Source organism: Salvia hispanica, chromosome 3 (assembly GCF_029641045.1).
Source record: "Salvia hispanica isolate PSC_SH4W2 chromosome 3, Shi_PSC_v1, whole genome shotgun sequence".
NCBI lineage: Eukaryota > Viridiplantae > Streptophyta > Magnoliopsida > Lamiales > Lamiaceae > Salvia > Salvia hispanica.
The window spans coordinates 26,172,333-26,184,785 of NC_142694.1; the positions used below are offsets into that span (position 1 = coordinate 26,172,333).

At 42.3% G+C, this 12,453-nt stretch overlaps 2 protein-coding genes across 2 annotated transcripts; both read left to right on the forward strand.

Moving 5' to 3' along the window:
- Positions 1-1,514: 1,514 nt before the first annotated feature.
- LOC125209670 (uncharacterized) lies at positions 1,515-4,269 on the forward strand. Its single transcript, XM_048109258.2, has 2 exons — positions 1,515-1,558; positions 1,992-4,269. The coding sequence occupies exons 1-2, from the start codon at positions 1,515-1,517 to the stop codon at positions 4,267-4,269; spliced, it is 2,322 nt and encodes a 773-aa protein (XP_047965215.1).
- A 6,306-nt stretch (positions 4,270-10,575) lies between these two features.
- On the forward strand, positions 10,576-11,127 carry LOC125216819 (uncharacterized). The gene has a single exon (XM_048118594.2). It carries the CDS (start codon positions 10,649-10,651, stop codon positions 11,024-11,026), a length of 378 nt encoding a protein of 125 aa, XP_047974551.1. The 5' UTR covers positions 10,576-10,648; the 3' UTR covers positions 11,027-11,127.
- Positions 11,128-12,453: the final 1,326 nt, after the last annotated feature.

The following is a 12,453-nucleotide window of genomic DNA, read 5'->3' on the forward strand; positions in this document are numbered from 1 at the left end:
TTCATACATAGAGAAAATCATCTGGGGAAGCAGATGTTTCCCATTCAGAGCTTTCCGAGCACTAAGTCCAGCTGACAACCAATTGGAGTATCTGCACAACAAGCAATTAGATTTCAGGACAAAATGCTTGTTCAGGTTGCAATCCTAATGCTCAAGTCAATTTTTTTGAAACTATAGAGCATCTGCATAAGCATCACTTGTGAAATAAAGTTAAAGTCTATGTCTCTGTCAGACGGTCTATAATGTTAAAAAATATTTTAATTTTCTTGAGTCTCTTGACACCTACCGATATATTGTTTGACCACCCAACATCAAAATGGTTACACGACTATCGACTTGCTAATTGCAATTGTTCATGGCAAGATTTTTTCTATGCTACTACCTCCGTCCCCAAAATTTGATACACTTTGACCCGATACGGGTTTTAAGAAATGTAATGGAAAGTGAGTTGAAAAAGTTGGTGGGATGTGGGTCATACTTTTAAAGTATTAGTTTTATAATAAAATGTGAGTAGGAATGAGTTAGTGAAATACGTTTTATAATAAAATGTGAGTAGGAATGAGTTAGTGAAATACGAGGTCCACTACCAAAAATAGTAAAAGTGAAGTGTATCAAATTTTCAGGGACGGACCGAAATGGTAATATGTACTCCCTCCGTCCCAGAGAAGAGAAGTTGGCACACTTTCCTTTTTAGTTTGTCCCACAAAAGATGTTACATTTCCCTTTTTGGAAAAAGTTCTCTCTCACATGAATATAAAAATTATATTTTCTCTCTCCATTTAACACACAAAACAAAACCTCCTAAAATCCCGTGCCATTTTCAAAGTATGCCAACTTCTCTGGGACGGAGGGAGTATCAAATTTTCAGGGACAGATGTAGTATTATTTAGGAATTTCATCTGACCGCTATCATCATTCAAATTTCAAAGCTTGTGCACATTTACTTGCGCATTCATCTCTTTGATTGGATATCAATTACAGTTTATCACTGGTGATGATAGTGGTTTCTGAATAACCGCGTCGAAAAAATCTTGCCATGAACAATTAAGGATTGACAAGTCGATAGTCGTGGACGGTGGAACCATTTCGACGTCGTGGTCAAACAATATACCCACAAGGAGTAACTCAACAATGTCAGGAGACTCAAGAAAATCAAAATATTGTTCTAACTTCTATAGTACATCCTATGACATCGAAACCAGAAAATTGATGAGGCGAGGAATATATGAAAGTGAATTCGAGAATGTATGGAGTAGTATTAGTTATGAATCGATATCGTATCTGAGAAATTATTTGAATAGAGCTTAGGAGTTGGAAGAGGAACCTGTTTTTTTTTAAGGAAAGAAGAGAGACACCGGTTTCTCCCAGAGCAGATAATGATAAAATATCTCCCTCCGTCCCACATAATTTTATCCAGTATTCCATTTTGGTCCGTGTTACGGGCAGCCCCTCAGCACAGCTGAAGGAGAGAGACTTGCAGCTGGAAGAAGAGTTAGACGCGGACACGACAGCGCATGCCGAGGAACAGCGACCAGAACCCGTACGGCGTGATCGTTCAGTTCGTCGCCAATCCAAGCGGCCATCACGAAATGCTGATTTCGTGTTTCGCTAAGAGGAGAAGCTTTAGTTATTTAGAGTCATTTATTTATTGTATTTTATTTGGAACAGAGTATTTTTATTTAATTAATCGTTGAGTGTACGTTAAGCTCCTTTCCGGGTTTTCTTTGTTGGTTCTTTCCCGGATCGTAGGTCGAACCAACCCTAGGGTCCTTAGATATAAATATGTGAGAATTTTATTTCCTCTCTCAAGAAATAAAATTATTTTCACGCAGCTTTTCCTTTCTTGCGCAAAACGCAAACAAACCTAGTTCGACGCTGAATTGATCGACGGGCAATCGCTCCCGCGACGTTCGACGCGGATTTATCAACGTTAGGGAACTTCATACCTGACAAGTGGTGCTTTCACCTTGTACTCACTGGAATCATGTCAGGTTCAACCGTGACACGTTCGGAGCAACAGTTTATTTGTGGTTTGGAACCGATTCCTTCATCCACCAGACCCTTGGATGCAGGAGCGTTGGCGATGGAGCACGTTCTAGCGTCGCTTGCGCGTGTGGAGGCTACGGAGCGCGGCGGCGTTTCGACGGTGCCCCCCCCCGACCAGATCCGGACCCGCCGTCGAGCGGTCCGCCTCAACCGATTTACACGCAAGCCACGGGTGTAGTGATGTCGGCTACGTCCCGCCCTCTGCTCGGAGATCCGTCGGCGAGCATTACTCAGGGTTTATCACAACCGCTACAACAAACGCGGGGTACCCAGTACTCGATTCCTCACACTGCCTTGCACCACACCCAGGGTCGGGTGTCAACGTGGGACTTACCGGAAACAAGGCTGAATAGCTCGATGGTTAGGCAACCCACGAGTTGGGACAATCCAGCGACTCGGCAGCACTATGGTCAGCAGTTTGATCACCCGCGGCAGTTTAAGTTACATCAACCACGGTTTGACGGTTCAGAGGTTGCAAATTGGATTTCTAGAGTGCAATATTACTTCGAGCATCTCCTAATGCCTGAGGAGAATAGGCTCCACTATGTAGTTATGTTGTTTGATCCGCCGGCATCGGAGTGGATATTCAATTATCGAGAGAACAACCCTCAGGCGCGTTGGTCAGATTTTCTTGAAGATGTTCGTCGTCGCTTTGATCCGCAATATTTCCAGAATTTTATTGGGTTAATAGCCAAGCTTTGTCAGACGGGTACTTTGGCAGAATATCACACAACATTTGAGACTATGCTTAATCGGGTCCGAGGGGTCCCAGAATATATTTTGCTGCCTATTTACATTGAGGGCTTGTTGCAACCAGTTAAAAATCAGGTGAAACATCAAAATCCCCCATCTGTAGCACCAGCGATGGCATTGGCGGTTGAGTATGATAGTTGTGTGGAGAAGCCGCAGGTGACAACGGGATTTCAGCGGCGTTCGTGGCAGAATAAGGAGCAGCGGCAGAGTGCCCAACCGCAGCAGCCCCTGGCGCTGACGACGCCTACCACCCAGCCGAACCGTCTCAACCACGCTAAAGGCTCAGAGTACACGAAGCTCCCGGTGGTGCACCTGACGGCGGCTCAACGGGCGGAGCGCTCGAGGCTCAATTTGTGCTGGTATTGTCCAGAGAAGTGGGTTACTGGGCATTCATGCAAGGGACGCTTTCTGGTATATATGGGCGCGGATATGGACTCAGAGGAGGAGTCGGAGGAGCCCTCGAACGAGCCACAAGATGACCCGGTGATCTCGGCAGATCTGTCCCATATTTATGCTTTGGATGGACGAAAAAGGGAGGATGCAATTGAGTTGCGAGGATTAATTGGAGCTTCAGCGGTGCGGATCTTGGTTGACACGGGTAGCTCCCATAATTTTTTGCACCCCGCCGTGGCCGAGAAATTAGCCCTTCCCCTGCGCCAGATACGGCCTTTTCGGGTTTATGTTGGTAACGGTGAGTCGCTCTTGTGTTCTCATGCTAGCATTCAAACTAGATTGGTTATTCAGAAACATGTATTTTTGATTGACTTACATATTTTGCCGGTGCATGGTCCTGAGGTGATTTTGGGGAGAGCGTGGCTAAAGGAATTAAGAAGAGTGACGAGCGACTATGTTGAGGGGACATTGGAATTCTCCAGGAATGGGAAACGGGTTTGCCTTAAACTTGTACCCCCGACGCCAGCGGAGATCTCCCTTAGAACTTTCTCCTCACTATTGACTCTGCAGAGTGGCGCAGATTTGTTTGAGCTTGTGCAGCTGCCAGCGCGAGATGCTGCGAACAGCGAGGAGTCGCCATTGGAGTTTCCCAGGGACTTGCCGGAGGAAATCAGAAGTGTCCTCGTGTCACATGGGGCAGTTTTTGGCTTGCCAACGGGTATGCCTCCGAGGCGGCAGTTTGATCACAAGATTCATCTTTTGCCTAACACTAAGCCGGTCAATGTCAGACCTTATAGATATCCTTATTTCCAGAAGACCGAAATCGAGAGGCAGGTGAAAGAAATGTTAGACACAGGGATCATTCGCCCGAGCCAGAGCCCTTTCTCGTCGCCGGTTTTGTTGATCAGGAAAAAAGACGGCTCTTTCCGTTTCTGCATTGATTACAGGGCGCTCAACACAGCCACAGTGCCTGATCAATTCCCTATCCCGACGACGGACGAGTTGTTTGATGAATTGGGGGCGGCTCGTTTCTTCACAAAGCTTGATTTACGCTCCGGCTACCATCCGGATGAGTGAGGAGGACATATATAAGACCGCTTTTAGGACTCATGACAGTCATTTCGAGTTCCTAGTAATGCCTTTTGGCCTGACGAACGCCCCTTCGACGTTTCAGGCTGCTATGAATGCCATCTTCAGGCCTTTGCTCCGCCATTCAGTGATAGTGTTTTTCGACGATATCCTCATTTATAGCCCTTCCTTACCATCGCACGTGCGTCATATTCATGAGGTGCTAGCTATTTTGAAGGCCCATCAATTTTATGTGAAACTTTCAAAGTGCACTTTTGTATGTTCCACGGTGGAATACTTGGGTCATCTGATCACGGGAGGATGCCTAAAAGCAGATCCGTCTAAGTTAGAGGCTATGGTGGCATGGCCGGTGCCTACTACAGTGAAGCAATTAAGGGGATTTTTGGGTCTCACGGGCTACTATCGCTGATTTATTAAGCACTATGCCTCCATTGCGGGCCCTCTGACGGAGCTGCTGAAGAAAGACGGGTTCGTGTGGTCTATCGAGGCAGCGGACAGCTTCGCGGCTCTTAAGCAAGCAATGTCTTCTGCGCCGTTGTTGCGTCTTCCGAATTTCGAGCATACTTTTTATTTGGAGACGGATGCCTCTGATTTTGGCATCGGGGCAGTGTTGTTACAGGAGGGACATCCATTGGCCTTCTTTAGTAAGAAATTGGGCCCGAAGAGACGAGTATCGTCGACATACCACAAGGAGCTTTACGCCATTGTTGAGGCGGTGCAAAAGTGGCGCCAATATTTGTTGGGTCGTGAGTTTGTCATCCGGAGCGATCAGAAGAGTTTGAATGAGCTCCTGCAACAAATTATTCAGACGCCTGACCGGCAATTTTATGCGCGAAAACTGATGGGATACAAATTTCGTATTGAATACAAAACTGGAGCATCTAATAGGGTGGCAGATGCCCTGTCTAGACGCGATGTGGAGCTAGAATCGACCGGGCCAGTCCCGATGGTAGAGGGCGACCCAACTGCAGAGAGTGAACAGATCGCGCTGGCCTTGATGGCTGCTGGTCATCCGACCCCTGATGTGTGGGAAATGTTGAAACGCGAGACTATGAACACGACAGATCTGCTGGAAATTCAGTCTGCCCTGCAGCACGGAACAGCAGACCCGGCGATATCTATGGTGGATGGGTTGATTTATTTCCATCGCCGAGTTTATGTGAGCCGCGATTCAGAGGCAAAGGCAGCCCTTCTGTTTGAGCACCACGCATCGCCGATAGCTGGCCATCCAGGCATTGAACGGACGTTTCGCCGTTTGGCGGCATCGTTTTATTGGAAGGGTATGCGCAAGGATGTAAAGAGGTTTGTGGATTCTTGTTTTGATTGTCAAACGACTAAATATTCCACCCAGAGGCCGGCTGGTTTGTTACAACCGTTGCCGATTCCGGCGAAGGTATGGGAAGATGTGTCGATGGATTTCATCACTGGGCTCCCTCCGTCTCGGGGTCATACTGGGGTCATGGTAGTAGTGGATCGCCTCTCGAAATATGCTCATTTTGCCTTGCTGCCAGTTCGCTATAACGCTTTGAAGATCGCAAATTTGTTTATCGAGACGGTGGTGAAACACCACGGTTTTCCCAAGACTTTGGTCTCGGACAGGGACCCGGTTTTCCTAAATGAAGTGTGGGAGGACATGCTTCGTTTGAGTGGCACGAAGCTCCATTTTTCCACTGCTTACCACCCACAGTCGGATGGTCAGACGGAGGTACGTAACAGGGTCTGGAACAATATTTGAGGGCTTTCACTGCGGATAGACCAACTAAATGGGCAAACTTCTTGCCGTGGGCGGAGCTCGCCTTGAATTGCTTCCATCATGAGGGTCTGGGGACGTCGCCTTTTGAGGCTTTATATGGGCGTGAGCCACCTCCTCTAATCGCTGCCCCACCGTCAGCCTCGACACAGCCGGACGTGGCTGAACTTATTCGGCAGCGCGGAGAGACTATTGTGTTGCTTCGTAAGAATCTCGAGAGAGCCCAGCAGCGGATGCAGAAGGCGGCGAACAAACATCGTCGTGAGCTGGAGTTTGTGGTGGGTGACAAGGTGTTGCTCAAGTTGCAACAATACCGGCAGCATTCGGTAGCCAAGCCCCTTTCGTCAAAACTATCTAGGCGCTTCTATGGGCCATTTGAGGTGTTGGAGAGGATTGGCCAGGTTGCGTATCGTTTGCGGTTGCCAGAGGGCAGTAGGGTGCATAATGTGTTCCATGTGAGCCTTATTAAGCCCTTTGTGGAGCACCCGGGTTGGGCAGAGACAGAGTTGCCGGCGCGGTTTTCGCGTGGAAGGCCGGTGGTCCAGCCTACTAAAATTCTGAGCAGAAGAACGGTTTGGCGGGATGGGCAGGCCGTGGATGAAGTTCAGTTGGAGTGGTCGGATGACTCAGGGGAGAGTCCAACTTGGGAGCCTGCTGAAATGGTGTCACGGCGTTTTCCTGCTCTCCTTGAGGACAAGGAGCTTTCTAAGGGGGGAGGAGTTGTTACGGGCAGCCCCTCAGCACAGCTGAAGGAGAGAGACTTGCAGCTGGAAGAAGAGTTAGACGCGGACACGACAGTGCATGCCGAGGAACAGCGACCAGAACCCGCACGGCGTGATCGTTCAGTTCGTCGCCAATCCAAGCGGCCATCACGATATGCTGATTTCGTGTTTCGCTAAGAGAAGAAGCTTTAGTTATTTAGAGTCTTTTATTTATTGTATTTTATTTGGAATAGAGTATTTTTATTTAATTAATCGTTGAGTGTACGTTAAGCTCCTTTCCGGGTTTTCTTTGTTGGTTCTTTCCCGGATCGTAGGTCGAACCAACCCTAGGGTCCTTAGATATAAATATGTGAGAATTTTATTTCCTCTCTCAAGAAATAAAATTATTTTCACGCAGCTTTTCCTTTCTTGCGCAAAACGCAAACAAACCTAGTTCGACGCTGAATTGATCGACGGGCAATCGCTCCCGCGACGTTCGACGCGGATTTATCAACGTTAGGGAACTTCATACCTAACAGTCCGTCTCACATAATTTTATCCATTTCACTTTTATCATTTCTGGTAGTGGACCCCATATTCCACTAACTCATTCCTACTCACATTTTATTATAAAACTAATACTCCCTCCGTCCCACATTTGTAGTACTCCCTCCGTCCCCTATTAGGAGTCACTCTTTGACCGGACATGAGTTTTAAGAAATGTAAAGAAAAGTTGGTTGAAAAAGTTAGTGGAATGTGGGACCCATTTTTTTATATTGGTTTTATAATAAAATGTGAGTGAATTGAGTTAGTGGAATGTAGGACCTACTTACTATTTATGGTAAAAATGAAGTGTGACTCTTAATTGGGGACGGACTGAAATGAAAAAGTGTGACTCTTAATAGGGGACGGAGGGAGTAACATTTAGTTATGACACGGATTTTAAGGAATTGATGAGTGTGTAATTAATGAAGTGAGAGGTGGAGTGTGTAATAAATGAAGTGAGTTGGTGGAGTGAGATGATGAAGTGTGTAATAAATGAAGTGAGATGATAAAGTGTGTAATAAATTAAGTGAGTTGGTAGGTTCCTTTTTGACTTTTTGGTTTGTTATTTTTGTTTTGATTTATTTTAATGTAGATAATGACATTTGGGTGTAATTTTAGTGAATAATGGGGTAAAATTTTATGTACAAATATGGTAAATTCTAAATGTTACTCCAAATGTGGGACGAACTTTTATGACAAAATGTTACTACAAATCTGGGACGGAGGGAGTACTTTAAAAGTAGGATCCACATCCCACCAACCTTTTCAACTCACTTTCCATTAGATTTCTTAGAACCCTTGTCGAGTCAAAGTGTCCCAAATTATGTGGGACGGAGGGTCCCAACATCCACTACAACTAATAAAAAAGTGTTAAAAGTGAGTCCCAACATCCACTATAACATTTATTTATTGGACACTCAATTAAAAATGGATCCCAACATCTACTACAATATTTATTTATTAAATATTCAAACACTTTTTTCTTAAAACATGTACCCAACTTAACAGGTTCTCCTAGACGGAGAGAGTATATTACTCTACGTCACACAAATTATAAATACAGACCACTGAGATGTGGATAATACAGTAACCTATTAGGCTATTACCTTTCAATGTTGCAAAACAACAATAAACAAGTTTTTCTTCAAACAACGTGGCCATAAACTATGGCTTCAACTCATGCAGTTGGTACTTGGTAGTGAGGAATCCTTTTTTCTAGAATAAATTTACGTGACGATGTTTTGCAAGGTTTCTGGGAATTGGAGAAACTAGGGTTTAAATATTTGAAAGCAAGAAAAGAATATATAGATAGTTTTCATACGTGAAGATTTTACCCCTAAGCCTTTTACAAGAAACAGACTAGATGGGCTTTTATACGTCTAGAATGATTTTATTCCTGCAGAAAGATTTTTGTTTTATTTTTTATTTAGACAATGTCACACATCGAAGAATACACACTTAAGCTTTGGCACGCCATATCACCAATGTGATGCCGAAAATTGAACCCGATAATAAATTTAATAGAAAGGTTTGAAAAAGTAGATAATTAACTATAAAATTGATACTCATTTTATAAAGATTGAGATAGATTTGAAAACAGGATTAAAACCTAAACTAACCCTAAAATAAAACAAGCAAATATAAATATAATTATTTTTCACTTACCTTTCCATTTACGCTCCCTACGAAACAAATGAAAGTCTGAGACTACCCAAATCATAGCATTTGAAAATTCTAATAACAAAACTGGCAGCAGCATATGTTAACAAAGATTTGATGATATTACACCATAAAAAATGAGTGATCCAAAGACTTCAAACTATATTCAAACTACAAAATCAATATGATGGGCCTTTTATGTTTGCCACTCGCCAATTTTTGGACTTTTGTGTCTGAGAAGAAGTATTTAGTTAGTGTATTTTTTATCCATGTGACATTGTATATTCATTCAATCGAACATAATTAATGAGCCTCAATACTGTCTAATTCATCAAATATAATCAAATACCATTGTCATAATTATAGTAGTATATGACAATGTATTCTAAAATTTCTACCATGGTCAAACTAGCACAAATTAGATCATCAAATGAAAACGATCATCATATATATTGAATTGAACGTCCAAAATGGTGTTGGGTGCCTCAATTCTCATCGGCCAAATTAGCGACTTAAAAAATGAAATCGATTTTCAGTATATCACTAGATTCTAGACTAATATTAATCATCAAAATTATATGGAAATTAATGTTTGTCGGCATAATTTTATTCGGAGAAGGTCAATTGATGAATAGATATTTTTGAATTGTATGAACAAGTTTTTGGATTCTAGGCAGTGAGGTACACTAGTTGTCATGTACTTCTCTATTCATTTGATTGGACCACCTTATATAAGAAACTATATAAGAATTATACTGATCTCTTGCAACATATTATTGCCAACATGACAGCAACTATGTGTACTATTCCACTATTATATGTTTTCTAATGTAAGCATACATATGTACACTAAGGTATATAGTACTACTTATATACATGCAATAATATTTTTTTATCAACATATATAGTCAAGTACATAGTCTTATAATCCGATCATGCACGAGATTATGTTGGGTATTCCCATTGTACATATATAAGATACCAGTATATTTCTTAAATTGAAGGTACGAGTTGCTGTCCAATCAATCACGTTATTAATTAATTATTCCGTATGTCCAATAATATATGGAGTACTTACAGTTTTTATCGCCACGTTATTAATTAATTATTCCGTATGTCCAAAATCATTTATTCGGAAACACTTAATAATGAGACAAACTCTCTTCTTCTTTTTTTTTTAACTTGAGGAGGGGAGTAGTGAATTTGAATATTAGAATAATATTGTCTGTTTGGGGCTAAGCATTCGGGATTTGGTTTGCACCTCAATAAATCTTCCATTAAACTAAAATTATATAGGTCACACGTTACCACAGATCTCCATCAATTACATGATTTTGTTCTTGGTAGGGTTTGCATTTTTTAATTATTACCGGATGTGAGATGTGGTTCGCAACTTTGCATCCCAACAAATCTTCGCATAAACTAAAATTACACCGGTCACAGGTCAACACAGATCTCGATGAAGCACACACATGAACATAAGATAATGTGAATTAAGATCCATTTATAATTCATAGGAAGATGCAAGAATTAGAATGATTGTTGGTCCCCTCTCCTCTCTGTATCTCCCTGCATGGGAAAATGGACAGAATACTGTAATTAAGTTTAGGCCTTTTTTTAGCAAACCCTTATATATACACACAACACATCACCCTCATTTTCCTAATAAACCAACCATACAACATCACACAACATTCCTCCTTCTCTCCACATGGAAGGAAGCCACCAAGAGATGCAGCTCTTCTCCTCCTCTTCTCCCGATCACAATCCGCCCCCGCTCGACCTCCAGCTATCCATAAGCCTGAACAAGCCGGAGATGAGGAAGATGCGGAAGGCCGCGGGCGTGGAGGCTCTCAAGTGGCAGGCGGCAGAGCAGATTCGGCTCGCAGCCATGGAGAAGGCCTACGCGGAGCGCGTGAGGGAGCTGACGAGGCGGGAGATGGAGATGGCACAGTCGGAATTCGCACGCGCACGCGCCATGTGGGAGAGGGCACGAGAGGAGGTGCAGAGAGCCGAGAGGATCAAGGAGAGGATGGATTCCCTCTCTGCCACCTGCCACTCCTGCAGACACAACTCCTTTACACCTTAAAATCTGCTAACTAGGTTTAATTTTCGTTGCTGTAATCAATTCCAGCACATGTACTATCAAGAAAATAATAATAATATCAGTTTTTCATGTGCAAAAATAAAGCTCCATGATTGATTATGTACTACATTTTCTTACTTCCCATGTATCTGCAATTCATCATCACTTTTGAGATGCTAAAGTTGATGCTTTCATAGCTCTGAATTCTGACAAATCCATAGGCAATAGCACTACTTCTTCTGTGCACATATAGATTGAATTTAAGGGTATTCACTATTCAGAGACCAATACAATAGATTGATTACTAGTCTAGTAAAAAAGGAACAGCCAGTTACCTAGAGTGGTCCTCAATTTCCTTTATCTTGGAGTTTGTACACATTTCCGTGGATAATAACTTATCTTTCTTGAAGTTATATGACCTAAAATGTTTGTTTTTATCACGTTTTGTTTATTTATCTTCCTTACCAGATTAACTGTGGCGACGTAATTTCTTGATTGTATTTGGTGGTTTTCCGATATTGTTCAAACTTACATTAGTACTAGAATTTAGACCAGTAAATTGGTAGTCATGAAATCTGAAATTGATGGTGACGTAGAGATTAACGTACAAATGTAGCTAATTATGTTTTGGAAACATTATTAATGTCATACCTACATTAAGAATTATTGGTCAATATCATATGATCAGTTTTCAATCTTGTCCAAGACACAGAATTTTGGAGGCAGCCTTGTCTGCCCATGATGATCATAATTTTGTAATGCAAGTTGATAAGTGTGAGCCAAGTTTCAAAAGTATATCGAGTCATGTGGGACAATTTTTGATATTGTACCTACTCTTATTCATCAATTCATCCACCCAAAACTTAATTTATACTATGCTCTTAATTAAACCACTAACTTCACATAAAGTTTCAACATTGGCTTGATTTTGAAACCCTAAGCCATATAGTCTATTGATTTAAAGAGCATGGGTAGATTGAATTATGAAAATGTGATGAATGATAATTAGAGATGGTCAAAGTTTGGAAAAGGCAAATGAATCAAAACAAAAAGGAGACAAATAGTAGATGATAGCTGTATAGAATTTGTATTCTAACTGTTGAAGTTTAGTTAAAATTAGCCTAAGAAACCAAACAGCCACTAGCATTGTCTGGGATCCAACTCAAAATAAGAAACATTTATGGATAAGATGAGTTCTAATAGCTTCCCCAGAAACAATCCCATCTCACATGTTTCAAACAACTCCACATCTCCAATTTGACGTGGAGTTGGTATTGTGCACTTTGGGAAAAGCCCTCGAGATTTTGATTTTTGGACACTTCTAAAAATGTCTCATGGTAATGGAATTGGGGTATCCTTGTATATTGTTTGCAACTTTACTTATGTCCCGATATATGTGGGATGACCCGAACACTCCCTAACGATTATAA

Excerpts from the sequence above, each read along its gene's own strand:
- LOC125209670 (XM_048109258.2), top strand. The coding sequence starts at position 1,515 with ATGCCGAGGAACAGCGACCAGAACCCGTACGGCGTGATCGTTCA. Across the intron at positions 1,559-1,991 it reads CCGTACGGCGTGATCGTTCA|GTTCAACCGTGACACGTTCG; the intron begins GTTCGTCGCCAA and ends GAATCATGTCAG.
- LOC125216819 (XM_048118594.2), top strand. The coding sequence starts at position 10,649 with ATGGAAGGAAGCCACCAAGAGATGCAGCTCTTCTCCTCCTCTTCTCCC.